General features: G+C 37.8%; 2 protein-coding genes across 3 annotated transcripts; one reads left to right on the top strand and one right to left on the bottom strand.

Moving 5' to 3' along the window:
* The first annotated feature begins 2,461 nt into the window (after positions 1 to 2,461).
* On the top strand, positions 2,462 to 4,907 carry LOC137708025 (GDSL esterase/lipase APG). The gene is made up of 5 exons (XM_068446987.2): positions 2,462 to 2,936; positions 3,423 to 3,553; positions 3,692 to 3,925; positions 4,233 to 4,488; positions 4,561 to 4,907. Exons 1-5 carry the CDS (start codon positions 2,681 to 2,683, stop codon positions 4,755 to 4,757), a joined length of 1,074 nt encoding a protein of 357 aa, XP_068303088.2. The 5' UTR covers positions 2,462 to 2,680; the 3' UTR covers positions 4,758 to 4,907.
* A 51-nt stretch (positions 4,908 to 4,958) lies between these two features.
* On the bottom strand, positions 4,959 to 8,599 carry LOC137708024 (polyadenylate-binding protein 6-like). Of its 2 annotated transcripts, XM_088689435.1 has the most exons (9): positions 8,199 to 8,569; positions 7,342 to 7,651; positions 6,831 to 7,090; positions 6,646 to 6,729; positions 6,436 to 6,570; positions 6,098 to 6,339; positions 5,937 to 5,996; positions 5,616 to 5,846; positions 4,959 to 5,317 (listed from the first exon to the last, which is right to left on the bottom strand). In XM_088689435.1, the coding sequence occupies exons 1-9, from the start codon at positions 8,467 to 8,469 to the stop codon at positions 5,159 to 5,161; spliced, it is 1,752 nt and encodes a 583-aa protein (XP_088545561.1). In that variant the 5' UTR covers positions 8,470 to 8,569; the 3' UTR covers positions 4,959 to 5,158. The 2 variants fall into 2 exon arrangements, with proteins under 2 accessions (XP_088545561.1, XP_068303087.2); XM_068446986.2 differs by having other exon boundaries at positions 6,436 to 6,729; positions 8,199 to 8,599.
* Positions 8,600 to 12,023: the final 3,424 nt, after the last annotated feature.

Here is a 12,023-nt window from a genome sequence, read left to right on the forward strand (position 1 = left end):
AAATCAATTACCATTAGTCTCTCAACTTTAATCCAACTGAAGAAATTGTCTCTCAATTTTAACCCAATTAGAGCAATAATCCCTCAACTTTAACTCAATTGTAGCAATGATCCTTCCAACATAACTCATTTTGATAAAATTTTGACGAAGTTAACGAAAGTGATCATAGCTACACATTTTGATAAGTTGATGGACCCCAATTGTAGTAATAGTCCTTTTAACATAACTTATTTTAACAAAATGTTGACGAAGTTGACGAAAATGATCATAGCTATATATTTTGATGAGTTGATGGACCAATGATAATGAATTTTTAGTTGTGGAACTATTGCTCCAATTTACTCTGAATAAAAAAGCAAACTTTAGTTTTATGAAATTACATTATTGCCATTATTTTTTTGTGATAGAAGACTATATAGTATTTTTATTATCTTTTGATTAACAAAAAAATTCTATTAATAAGATAATAATTGATATGAAAATACATTAATATTAAGACTTCAATAAAAACTGAAACTAATAAATTTCAGTTAAAAAAACATAATAGTTAGAAACCGCGTGTAAGGTCTCTCTTTAAAATATCTGTTTGTTTCTTTGAGTTTCGGGTCTAGAAGGATCACTAGTCCATTTCTTCTGCCAAAAAGATATAGTACGACTGTCATTTAATTTCCAAAACATCGAACATGTACAGAACGCGTGCTGCAACGTTGAAGGTAGAAAAGCTTGATGGCAACACTCTGATTAATTGCAGATCCTGACCGTCGATTGTGGCACATGTGGGACCTCACTTCCAATGCCAGGTCCCAAAATCATCAATAACTAAACAGACAGGTTTCCAACTAATTATTCCGAAAACATAAAGAGACCTCATCCAATTGTGACTCACAGTAATGGACTCACAGTAACGTGTGTGGGACTTGATGCATATTTTGGTGTACTTTGATCGTCAATGGGATTGGTATAAGATATTTAAACTTAGTTAATCAAACTTATTCATATTTGTTTTGTTGGCTACAATAGTGTGCTTTCTCTGCTCTAATCAAATTCAAATTTTTATTTTCATAATTTAGATGAATTTATTATATCGTGCTTATATCAAAACGGAAAAAGAAAAGTATCAAATGAACTAATTGAGCTCATATTGTTCCCAAGTATACTTAGATCAAATTTTCTACTTCCAAAATAAGTGTGGCATCTCTGGCCTCTTTGTACCCCATCATTGTTTGGGTACAGAAGATTTGATCCCAACTTTGCTATCCAACTGGTGTATTAGAGATGTAATTTAAGTTAGATACCACTTAATAAGTTCCATATAAACACCCACATTTACAATGTATGACAATTGAACTTGGTTCACAATCGCTAACACTCATTATTTTACGATATTCTAAACTACTCAGTCTATTCATAATATATGAAAATGTAATCCGAACTTGAACTCAAGAAAGTGCCACCCTACCTACCAACTGCTAACTCATTTGCAATTGTAACAAGCATTGTCAATGTTAATTGTCTTAGTTTTAGATGGCTAATTAATCCACCGATTTCCATCAATTATTGGTCCAACCAGCTGTGCTGGGTCAGAAAATTTTTCAGAACCACCAAAATAACTCCATCACATGTAGCTTTGACATGCCTTTTACTCACAATACCTGCACCTGCTATTTTCTCAACCACCTGTGTACCCTCCATATTTAATACCCAAAAAATAATGATTTTCTTTTTTTTTTGTCAAACGATAGATTTGTTAGATTAGATATTAAATTAAAATGTTAACGGGGTTCAAACTCACGCTATGATGTAAGGATAATACTTATTTCCACTGCTGGTAGAGGCCCACTTCTAACAATTAACATTGACAAGAAATTAAAGTGAAAAGCAAGACCCACATGGTCAGTAATTTATTATGTTTGTTTGTATATTTTTGAGGACATTGGAGCAATGGTTAACTAAAAATTCGTGATCATTAATCTCTTAATTCATTAGAACGTATAACTATGATTCTTTTCGTCAACTTCATTAGAACTTTTATCAAAATGAGTCACGTGTCACACATGTGAGACTTAATCAAGGAGTAAGTATGGGAAACCAAAATGAAAAAAATTATAGTAATAGTCGCTCAACTTTAACCAAATTGGAGCAATGGTCCCTAACTTTAACCTAATTGGAGAAATGGTCTCCCAACTTTAACCTAATTGTAGCAATAGTCCTTCCACCATGACTCGTGTTGAAGAAAATTTTGACGGAGCTGACGAAAAGAACCAAAGCTGAACATTTTAACGAGTTAAGGGACCAATGGTCATAAATTTTTAGTTGAGAGACCAACACTCTAATTAAGTTAAAGTTAAAGAATCATTGCTACAATTTTCCCGTATAATTTTTAGAAAAATATCTTTCTTTCTATTTTTAGCCTTCAAATTGAATAAATCAAATCAAATAATGGCCAAAATCAAACATGGGTTGGGTGTACAAGAAGCCTTAAAAAATGTGTGTTTATCATTTCCAATTTTTAGTGCATGGGTAATTAAATCCATAAAACCAGTTGACCTCTCATTCAATGCCTATATAAAAACTCCATCTTCCCTCTTCCTAGAGGAAACTTCAAAAGGGTCATTTTTTTATAAAGGTCCAAATTCACAACACAAATCACTTCAGGAGAAAAAGCTGCTTTTTTCACAATATGGAAAGCCGTTTCTTGAGCGCAGCTCTTGGTTTGGTTTTGGCTTTTGCGTTTGTGATTGGAGGAAATTATGCACAAGAGTCAACTGCACTTGTTCCGGCAATCATGACTTTTGGAGACTCAGCAGTTGATGTGGGCAACAATAACTACCTCCCCACCATTTTCAAGGCCGATTACCCTCCTTATGGAAGGGACTTTGTGAACCATCAGCCTACTGGGAGGTTTTGCAATGGCAAACTGGCCACTGACATCACTGGTAAGTATAAAATTCAGCTTCCAAAAAGAGTGCTTTTGTTAACATTCTTAAACTGTAATTAGTTGCTTCTTAATGCAGGAGAAGTGCTTAAGCTTTTTTAGCGTAGTGGGAAACTTAATGTTGACCTGCATACGGTTTTTAGTTAATAGAACTGAAAGTTCAGTTTGAATTGGTTAGTTAAACTAATGATTGTTTGATTGTGTGGCTTAATTTGTTTTGCTGCATTTTTATAAGATACATTACTGTTAATTACCTTAATTTATTTATGCAGTTCAGTGTTTAAGTGGTTTCTTTGGGATTAATTTCTATTACAGGGACCATGTTAATTGATGATATGATATGGTAGTTGATTTGTTAATTAGTTTGCTAATGTGGATAGAGAAATGACTTTTCTTGCATCATTCTTCACGATCAGAAGTTAATTAGAATATCCAAGGAAATCTAATTACTGCCAAAAAACCTAATGTGAGGTATTTATATATGCAGCTGACACTCTAGGGTTCACTACTTATCCGCCGGCGTACCTTAGCCCACAAGCATCAGGGAAGAACCTTCTGATCGGAGCCAACTTCGCTTCAGCTGCATCCGGTTACGATGATAAAGCAGCAACCTTAAGTGTAAAACTCTTATCTTATTTATAACAGCACTATAGATACTGGGTACGGGGTTTTGACACAATATCGGGTGTAGGGGTAAACGCTCTTATATACTTTAATGTCGCAATTCTGATACATTTGAGCTTGTGTGGCATGCAGCATGCAATCCCATTGTCCCAGCAGCTGCAATATTACAAGCAGTACCAGACGAAGCTTGCCACGGTAGCAGGCAGCATGAAAGCTGCATCGATCATCAAGGATGCTCTCTATTTACTGAGTGCCGGAAACAGTGACTTTCTTCAGAATTACTACGTCAACCCTTTTGTTAACAAAGTCTACACTCCCGATCAGTATGGTTCCATCCTTGTTGGCGTCTTCCAAGGCTTCATTACGGTATATATATCGTCTCATTGCTCCTCCTCTTAATTCTAACCGTAATAAACCCAAAAATCTGGAATACCTTGAACCCAATTGTTATTGCACCCGACTGTTATCTCGCTACAGGTGCGATTCTTTTCCATGATCTGATTTGCAAGTGAATCTCACTAACTTTGTATTAGTTGATGAGGACTACACTAATTAAGGGATCATTTGAGAGGAATGGTTAGACAGTTTTCGTTGTTGTTAAATCCGAATCCTTTCTTTTAAACATTTCATCCGAATGGATCCTAAGGTTTTGCTCTGCTTCCATGAAAATTAGGATTTGTATCACTTGGGAGCCAGGAAGATCGGTGTGACCTCACTCCCTCCATTGGGTTGCCTCCCGGCTGCAATCACCTTATTTGGAAACCATGAGCAAGGATGCGTTGCTAGAATCAACTCCGACGCCCAAGGGTTTAACAAGAAGGTAACCTCTGCCGCAGGCAATCTCCAAAAGCAACTTTCAGGCCTTAAAATCGTCATCTTCGACATTTACAAGCCTCTCTACGATGTCATTAAAGCCCCAGCAAATTACGGTACTGAACTATGTCTCAACCAGTATATATTCATACGGACAGATACTATAATCTTCTTTGGTTAACTTGCAGGATTCGCCGAAGCAAGAAGAGGTTGCTGTGGAACAGGAATCGTAGAGACAACGTCATTGCTGTGCAATCCACACTCAGTTGGAACTTGTTCTAACGCGACTCAATACGTGTTTTGGGATAGCGTCCATCCATCTCAAGCCGCTAACCAAGTTCTTGCCGATGCATTGATCATCCAAGGCATCTCCCTCATTGGATAAGAGGATTATATGGATCTTTCTGTATCTCATAAAAATGTTTAAAAATTGCTACTACTTGCTTTTAAATACTGCTATGTTTAAAGATCGTGACTCAAAAGCTTAATAAGTTGTATGCAATTTGTTAATTTATCAAATGGTTTATAAATCAAACGTGTGTGTGTGTGTGAGAGAGAGAGAGAGAGAGAGAGAGAGAGATCAACATTTTCAACTAAACATTATGTTCTGATTGATTTAGCTAAACAGTTTTAACGGAAGAGATTTTATACAGAACCAATTAGATTTAGCTAAACATTTAGCAAATCTTTTGCAGTGTTTTGCAAATTTACCAAATGACAGCACCAAAATGCTTTGGTAGGAAGTGTAGTAAAAAGCTATATAGCAAGGCAAAACGCCACCAAATTTCAGCTCAAGTAGCGGCCAGACTTAGTAAACACAGGGTGATGATCTGCGCTGGTCCTGGTACCATTTGCCACCTTCAAAACTTGAGCTGCTGCTTTCTCAGAACTGTTCAACTCCCACAGCATTCCCGACGTTCCTGTTATCTGTACTGCACGCCCAGGCTGGAGAGAGACCAAACAGATAACTTTAGTGTTATTCAGTAACATGAAAATGAAGAATAAAAACCCTCTGAACCGAAAATCATGATTTGTTGGAACCCATTTGTCCCACATCGGACAGAGGGAAGGAGAAAGAGCCATTTAAATAGAATTGCCCCACTCTAACTAACACCGAGGCCTTTTGTGATAAAACCCCACACCTGAGGATTGGACAGGTGGTAAAGTGGGGACAGTATCGGTGTTGGTTGGAGTGGGCCCTCGGCCCATTGACCTGAAAAATTCTACATGATTACTCACAGACCTCAAGATTCTCCACAAAAGAGTGGTGCCGATCCCTTGGAGTTGTCTTCAAGTTGGAGTTTCCAGTGGATGATCCTTCTGTAAGAAGAGCTCTGCCTCCTGTAGTTGCTGATCTTGAACTTCCTGCAGTGGCTCCACTCCGTCTGTAAACCTTCTTCCGGTATCCTGTAGCTTCGTAACCTCCATGGTTCCCAGAGTTGGTATGAACACTTGAGTTAGCATATGTCCTGGACTGTTAAAAACAGGCGACAAAAAAGTAACGAAACAATCAGTTCAGTCCACAACAAAAACCAGCATTATAACACATGAAAACCGAACCTACCTTATTCTGGAAATTATCATTTCCATTGCTGCTACCCCACTGTGCTTGTCTGCTTAGAACCTGTGACATCATGAATCAAATAAGAATAACTTCCACTAAATACACACATGCAGAAACACACATACGACGAGGCTGATTAGAAAATAAGGTGGATTACTTACAGAAGGATAATCCGCATCGACATTAGTACCAAAACTTTGATACATGACTGGCGGGTATAGCAGAGGAGCCGTAGGAGGCCTTGGGGAAACGCTATACTGGACCAGGTGCAAGGCAGGCCAGTTTGGAGATTGCAAAGATCTTTTTGGCAGCTGAAGAGTATAGTAATCTTGCATAGCCTTGCAGCGATGATCTTTGCTTTGAGCTACAGCCACATAAAGTTTTCTTCCTTCCAACATAGCTCCTGAGACAAAAAAAAAACTCAATCAGACAGGCATTAAACCAAATATAGGCTTAATAGAAGCAAAAGCAGGAAAGGACACAACGAGATCTTGTTTACCATTAAGATTACTGAGAGCTTTTGCAGCTTCTTGAAGAGTTGAGAAGCAAACAAACCCAAAACCTCTGCTCATCCCGTTACCATCACGCATCACTTTGGCCGACAGAATCTTCCCAAAGGCACTGCAATGTTCTCCTAATTTGATATCATCAACAGATTCAGCTAGATTCTTAACATAGAGATTCATAGACTTAAGTTTCTCGATCTCACTGTTCAGCATTTCCTCTTTACATTTTAGAAGCTTTTCCCTCTCAGCTTTCTTTTGAGCCCTTCCTACAAACAAATGTTTCGATCCTGATCCACATTTTAATTATTTTTTATTAGTGAAAGTTGCAGACATAATTATACTAACAACAAAACAAGCTACAACGAGATGAAGGAAGTTGGAGGTTTACCCAGCAGTGCACCATTCATGCCCTCAACAGCCTTCTTAGCCTCTTCTGGCGACTCAAAGTTAGCAAACCCAAAACCTTTTGACTTCCCTTTCTCATCCTTCATGATGGCAAGACTATAAACACTTCCGTACTGAGAGAACATCTCTCGAAGCAGATCCTCAGTTACATGTTCAGCAAGATTCTTCACAAACAGATTTGTAAATTTGGATTCATCCTGGGCTGGTATCCTGTCACTTTTCTTAACGAATTTCGACACATATCTAATGAAAAATGCAGGATAAGTTTATTAATGAACATATAATAACACAAGAGCATTTTGTTATATCAATAACAATAAATGCAAAACCGATAAGAAAATCATGTAACCATCCAGGTTAATAGAACAACATATCAACGACACGTATAAAAAGACATTGTAACACATTGCACAAGACCATCTATAAACAATCAAACATCACAAAAACAAGAAAACTAAATGAATAAACCAGAACAAAGGAAACAGAGGGCTTACAGCTTCTTCCCCTTAATGATTGTATCATTGAGAGCATTGACAGCAGCCACAGCCGATTCCTCTTTGTTAAACTGGACAAACCCGAAACCCTTGCTCTTCCCATTTTGTTCTGCTACCTTGCAAGAGAGTATAGTCCCGAACTCCCTGAACCTGTCCTGCAAGTGAGTGCTGGTGATTTCAGGGTCAAGATTCTTCACAAAGACATTGCCAAGACCAGTTTTCCTTGGAACAGAATCCCTCTGAGACCACATTATTCTCATGGTTTTCCCTTTCAGCTCAGTGTGATTCAGACAAGCCATAGCCTTGGATGCTGACCAAAACAGACCGAAAACATCAAGGATCGAAAACATATGAATATCACACAGATAAAGTAACAAAAAAATCAAGAAATCTAACCGAAAAATCAAACATGATAACAGAGGAGAAGAAATTAAGAGCACCAAAATCCCAATTAAGAAAAATGGAGTACGAAAATCCCAAATTAAACCCTAAACAAACAAAAAAATTGAGAAATCCATCTCAGGAAACACATTCTTAAGCCCAAGAAACAGAACCACCAGAAACCCATTTTCTCGAAATTGAAAATTTTTTCTCCACTAAGCAAGAATTCCCTAAAACCCTAATCAAAGAGCAAGATTAAAGAACCCGAGGCACCAAAACCAGAATAAAACTCCAAGAACAAACCGAATAAAAGAAACCCATTTCCAGATTCATCCATAAACAAGAAACGTAAACGTAACCAAGATTTAGATACTCTCACAAAGAATGTTAGATAGAGAACAGAGAGATATACAGGGAACCAGTGCTACCATTGTTGAAAGAAAAGAAGAGAGAGAGGCGGTGGGGTTTTTGGTTACCGTGGGAGTGGGAGTAGAAGTTGACATAGCCGTAGCGGAGGGACTCGCCGGAGTGGGAGTCACGGCAGAGACGGACGGAGGCGATGGGACCCATGAAACGAAAAGTAGCGAGGAGGTCTTCCTCGGTGACCTGTGGGTCCAGGTCACCCACATACAGAGAGAATATCTCAGGATCGGCCGGCGCCGGCGGCCGTACTGGTAGCGTCGGCAGTAGTGATGGTGGTGGCGGTAGCGGCATTGGGGTTTTAAGGTCTGACAGCTCTGCCGCCATTTTCCTTGCAGTCCAAGAATAGCAGAGCTCAGAGAAGAGAGAGAAGTTGGAGGGGGGGGGGGGTGGTGGAGAGAGATTTTTGTCTGTTTGTTACAACGGTGAGTGTCGTGTGTGTACTGTACGGGTATATAAAATGCGAGGGAGAAAAATGAAGTGTACGGATGCTACACGTTGGCGAGTAGGATTTAAGAGGCTACTCGCTATGGGAATGCTGAGCGTCGCGAGGGCGGGAAACTTCAGAACGCTGTCGTTCATTTGGCATCCAATGCACAGCCGTTGAAACTTGAAGGTTTGATATAATCTAATTTGGACGGCTGAGATTGTGCTTGGTTCCCGAGTTAGAAAGATCAACCTAACTGAATTGGTTAGGAGTTAACCGTGTAAGAAAAAAGGAAGGTTAGTGTCACTCGTTCACTAGCTTCTTTTACCTCACACAAAAAAAAATGTACAAATTGTTGTACGTATGGATGGCCAACGTGGGTTGGATAAGCCTTTACATTTTTTTTGGTCAATAACCTTTACTTTAGGGTTGTATAGAGTAAATAGTTCTCGTCGTTAGCTACAACATCCTTTACTTTATGTTTGTGTAATATTATAGTGGTTTTATGTTTGTGTAATATTATAGTGGTTTATTTGTGACTTTTATCTATATAAAAGAGTTAATATAGTGGAGTCACAACAACGAAAGAACTTCACTTTTTTCTTACAAACAACTCACGAGATCAAAAACGGAAAGTGATGCTACAAATCTCCCTCTCATCTCTTCTTCTACATTCATTATTTGATACATTTAAGAAAATAAATAGTGTGATACATTGCTCTGTTTCATTTTAATTTCTAACGGGTTTATTACACTAACACTCCTTGAGGTTTATCGAGTTTTCACAAAACTCCTTCATGTTTGAGACATTACACTAACACCCCTTAAATTTTAGTTCTCTTTCATGCAACCCCTCAGTTAACATTTGGTTTATAAATTAGTAATTTACCCTGATTAATTACTTAAAGCTAATAAAGAAATGTTTTATAATTATATAAAAAAGTTAGGGTAAAGTACAAAAAATTGCCTCAACTATTGGTGTCACGACACTTTCATACGTTATCTTTTAAAATTGACAATGTCATACCTCATCTTTAGAATTTGTGTCAATGTTATACCTTTCGTTAACTTGACCGTTTATTTCTTAGTTAAATGCTGATGTGGCTTGATCCGGAACTCATTTTTTATTAAAAAATTAATAAAATATTATTAAGAAGAGCATGTGGACAAATCTCCCACGTCCCCCAACCCTTCTTAATTAGTCCCCCAAATCTCCCCTCCCTTCCATTTCCAATCCCCCTCCAAAGTCACCAATCCCCCGACTTTCCCCGCTTCCACAAATCCTTCTTTGCCGCTTCTATGATTTCTTCCTAATTTAGTGCGGAATCAAATAGTAGAGATTTGATCTTGATTACCAAATTATTATTTTATTAGACAAAAATTGTTTTTTAGGTTTGTTGAAAGTTTGAATGGGTGACGGTGATGGAGGAAGAATGAGGACATGGAAATGGAGGTGGTTGCTTGATCGGGTGGGAGGGAAAGAAGAAGATAAACAACTTCTTTTTTAAGTAAAATATTATTTTACTTTGAAAATAATATAAAAGAAGTTATTTTACTTTGAAAATAATAACACTTGGTCTTCTTCTTGTTTGTGAAGTATTTAATGTTTTTATAAATTCTTTTATATGATTATAAAGTTCTCTTATTAGTTTCAAGTAATTAATAAGGGTATATTAGTAAATTAAAAGTCAAATTTTGACTCAAGGGGTTATATGAAAGGGAATTAAAACGTGAAGGGGTGTTTGTGTAATGTCTTAAACGTGAGGGGGTTTTGCGAAAACTCGATAAATCTCAGGAAGTGTTTGTGTAATTAACCGGATTTCTAACTAAGGTTCTCTCTTTTTTTGACTATTTATAACACAGATTTTTTTTTATTTAACGCACTTAAATGATATATTTGTAATAAGGAGTGTTACATTATTGAAAGAAAAAAGAAAACTTCCCCAAAATGGGAAATATAAAAAATTAGACTACATTTATAATTGGTCATTTATCGCCAATTACACTCAAAATTTTTCCTCAAACGGAGATTATCTTCTTTTAGGCATCCCAACAATCATTAGACAATGTCACTCAGTAATATGGTCTAGTAGTATTGCTCTTCACTTGAAAGTGAGAAGTCTTAGGTTCGAATCTTGTGGATGGAAAATTTGATACTAAATTAGGCTGTCCATTATGTAGCTTAGACAAACTCTCCCTCCCTTTAGTGTAAAATTATCAATGTACTAAAAAAAATTAAATAAATTAAATAAAAAAAACAATTTTTTTTTTTTTGGAGAACTTGAAATATGCATTACTAGGGCTGGAGCCAAAAGTACAAGGAGGCCTACCAGGAGGCAACAACCAAGGAAAACATACATAAAGCAGTGAAAAGGGGAACAAAGGCTAAAGACGCTGTACCAAGTGCAAAAGCGTTGCCCCCTTCACTATCAAAACACAATTACGGAGGACATGAGAGCCCATCCTTGTTCAAAACATGCACCAACGAAGATGGGGGATGGTTAACCCAAGTATAACCGCACATCTCCGTATTACTTCTCGACACCAAACGGTCTGCCGCCATGTTGGCCGATCTCGGAACCCAAGATCAGCGGCACGTTTGAAAGGTATCCCGAAGCCTTAAAATTCTAGTCAACATAGGATAAGCCTCCCAGCTGCCAGAGGATAAATCATTAACCAAACATGAAATGTTCTTTTGAGTCCGACTCAACAATAATCATCTGCGAACCCAGTGAAATAGCAAACTCACACCCATACAATAAGGCAAGAGCCTCCGCCACAGCAACACATGGAGCAGAAATCATCAGGTTCCTCGCCCCCACGAACCTACCCTTATCGCTTCTTGCAACAATCCCAACAAAGCCCTCAGCCGTAGCAGCATCCTAGCTCACATCCACATTCAGCTTGGTAAACAGGGAGCAGGGTGGAGATCAACGGGCCAAGCACAAATGGGAAGCCTGCCCAGGAAGAGAGATCCCCAATGGTTTGCGGGAAGCCTCCAAGAAAGCTGCAGCCGAGGACAATAGGATAGGTAGATTGTAATATTCAACCTTCATGCGAAAAATAGAAATGTGAAGGGATTCTATTTAATTTTGTATTTTTTTTTCTCATTTATTAATGTCACTCGAGTAGAGCATTCGTTCATGCACAACATTCAGTTTATTTTCCCAATGTAGTAGTTTAACTGACACCATAATACCTAAATGCATCGTTAATTATACATAATTCATACATGATTAAAAAAAAGTGAACTATTGTAAATTGCATTATTTGTGGCCACACAGAACAAACGTAAAGTAGCTCCATTATGATATTCCTACATCTAACAAAAATGATGGAGCAGACTTCCATGGTACGTGACGCTATTGTGGCGGTGCACCAGTGCCATGAAAGCAAAGATGCTATTGAAGCTAAATTTGAAATTAGACTTTTTCTCTTCTTTGATTACACGTTA

This window comes from Pyrus communis, chromosome 17 (assembly GCF_041283825.1).
Source record: "Pyrus communis isolate YQ-2024b chromosome 17, ASM4128382v1, whole genome shotgun sequence".
NCBI classification, from domain to species: domain Eukaryota; kingdom Viridiplantae; phylum Streptophyta; class Magnoliopsida; order Rosales; family Rosaceae; genus Pyrus; species Pyrus communis.

Bases quoted from the DNA above. Each gene is read 5' to 3' on its own strand.
- LOC137708024 (XM_068446986.2), bottom strand. From the start codon at position 8,469: ATGGCGGCAGAGCTGTCAGACCTTAAAACCCCAATGCCGCTACCGCCA. The intron at 6,730-6,830 runs GTAAACCTCCAA...AATGTGGATCAG, and splicing joins CATGAATGGTGCACTGCTGG to GATCGAAACATTTGTTTGTA. The intron at 6,340-6,435 runs GTAAACAAGATC...TTTTTGTCTCAG, and splicing joins AGCTCTCAGTAATCTTAATG to GAGCTATGTTGGAAGGAAGA.
- LOC137708025 (XM_068446987.2), top strand. From the start codon at position 2,681: ATGGAAAGCCGTTTCTTGAGCGCAGCTCTTGGTTTGGTTTTGGCTTTT. The intron at 3,554-3,691 runs GTAAAACTCTTA...TGTGGCATGCAG, and splicing joins ATAAAGCAGCAACCTTAAGT to CATGCAATCCCATTGTCCCA. The intron at 4,489-4,560 runs GTACTGAACTAT...GTTAACTTGCAG, and splicing joins TAAAGCCCCAGCAAATTACG to GATTCGCCGAAGCAAGAAGA.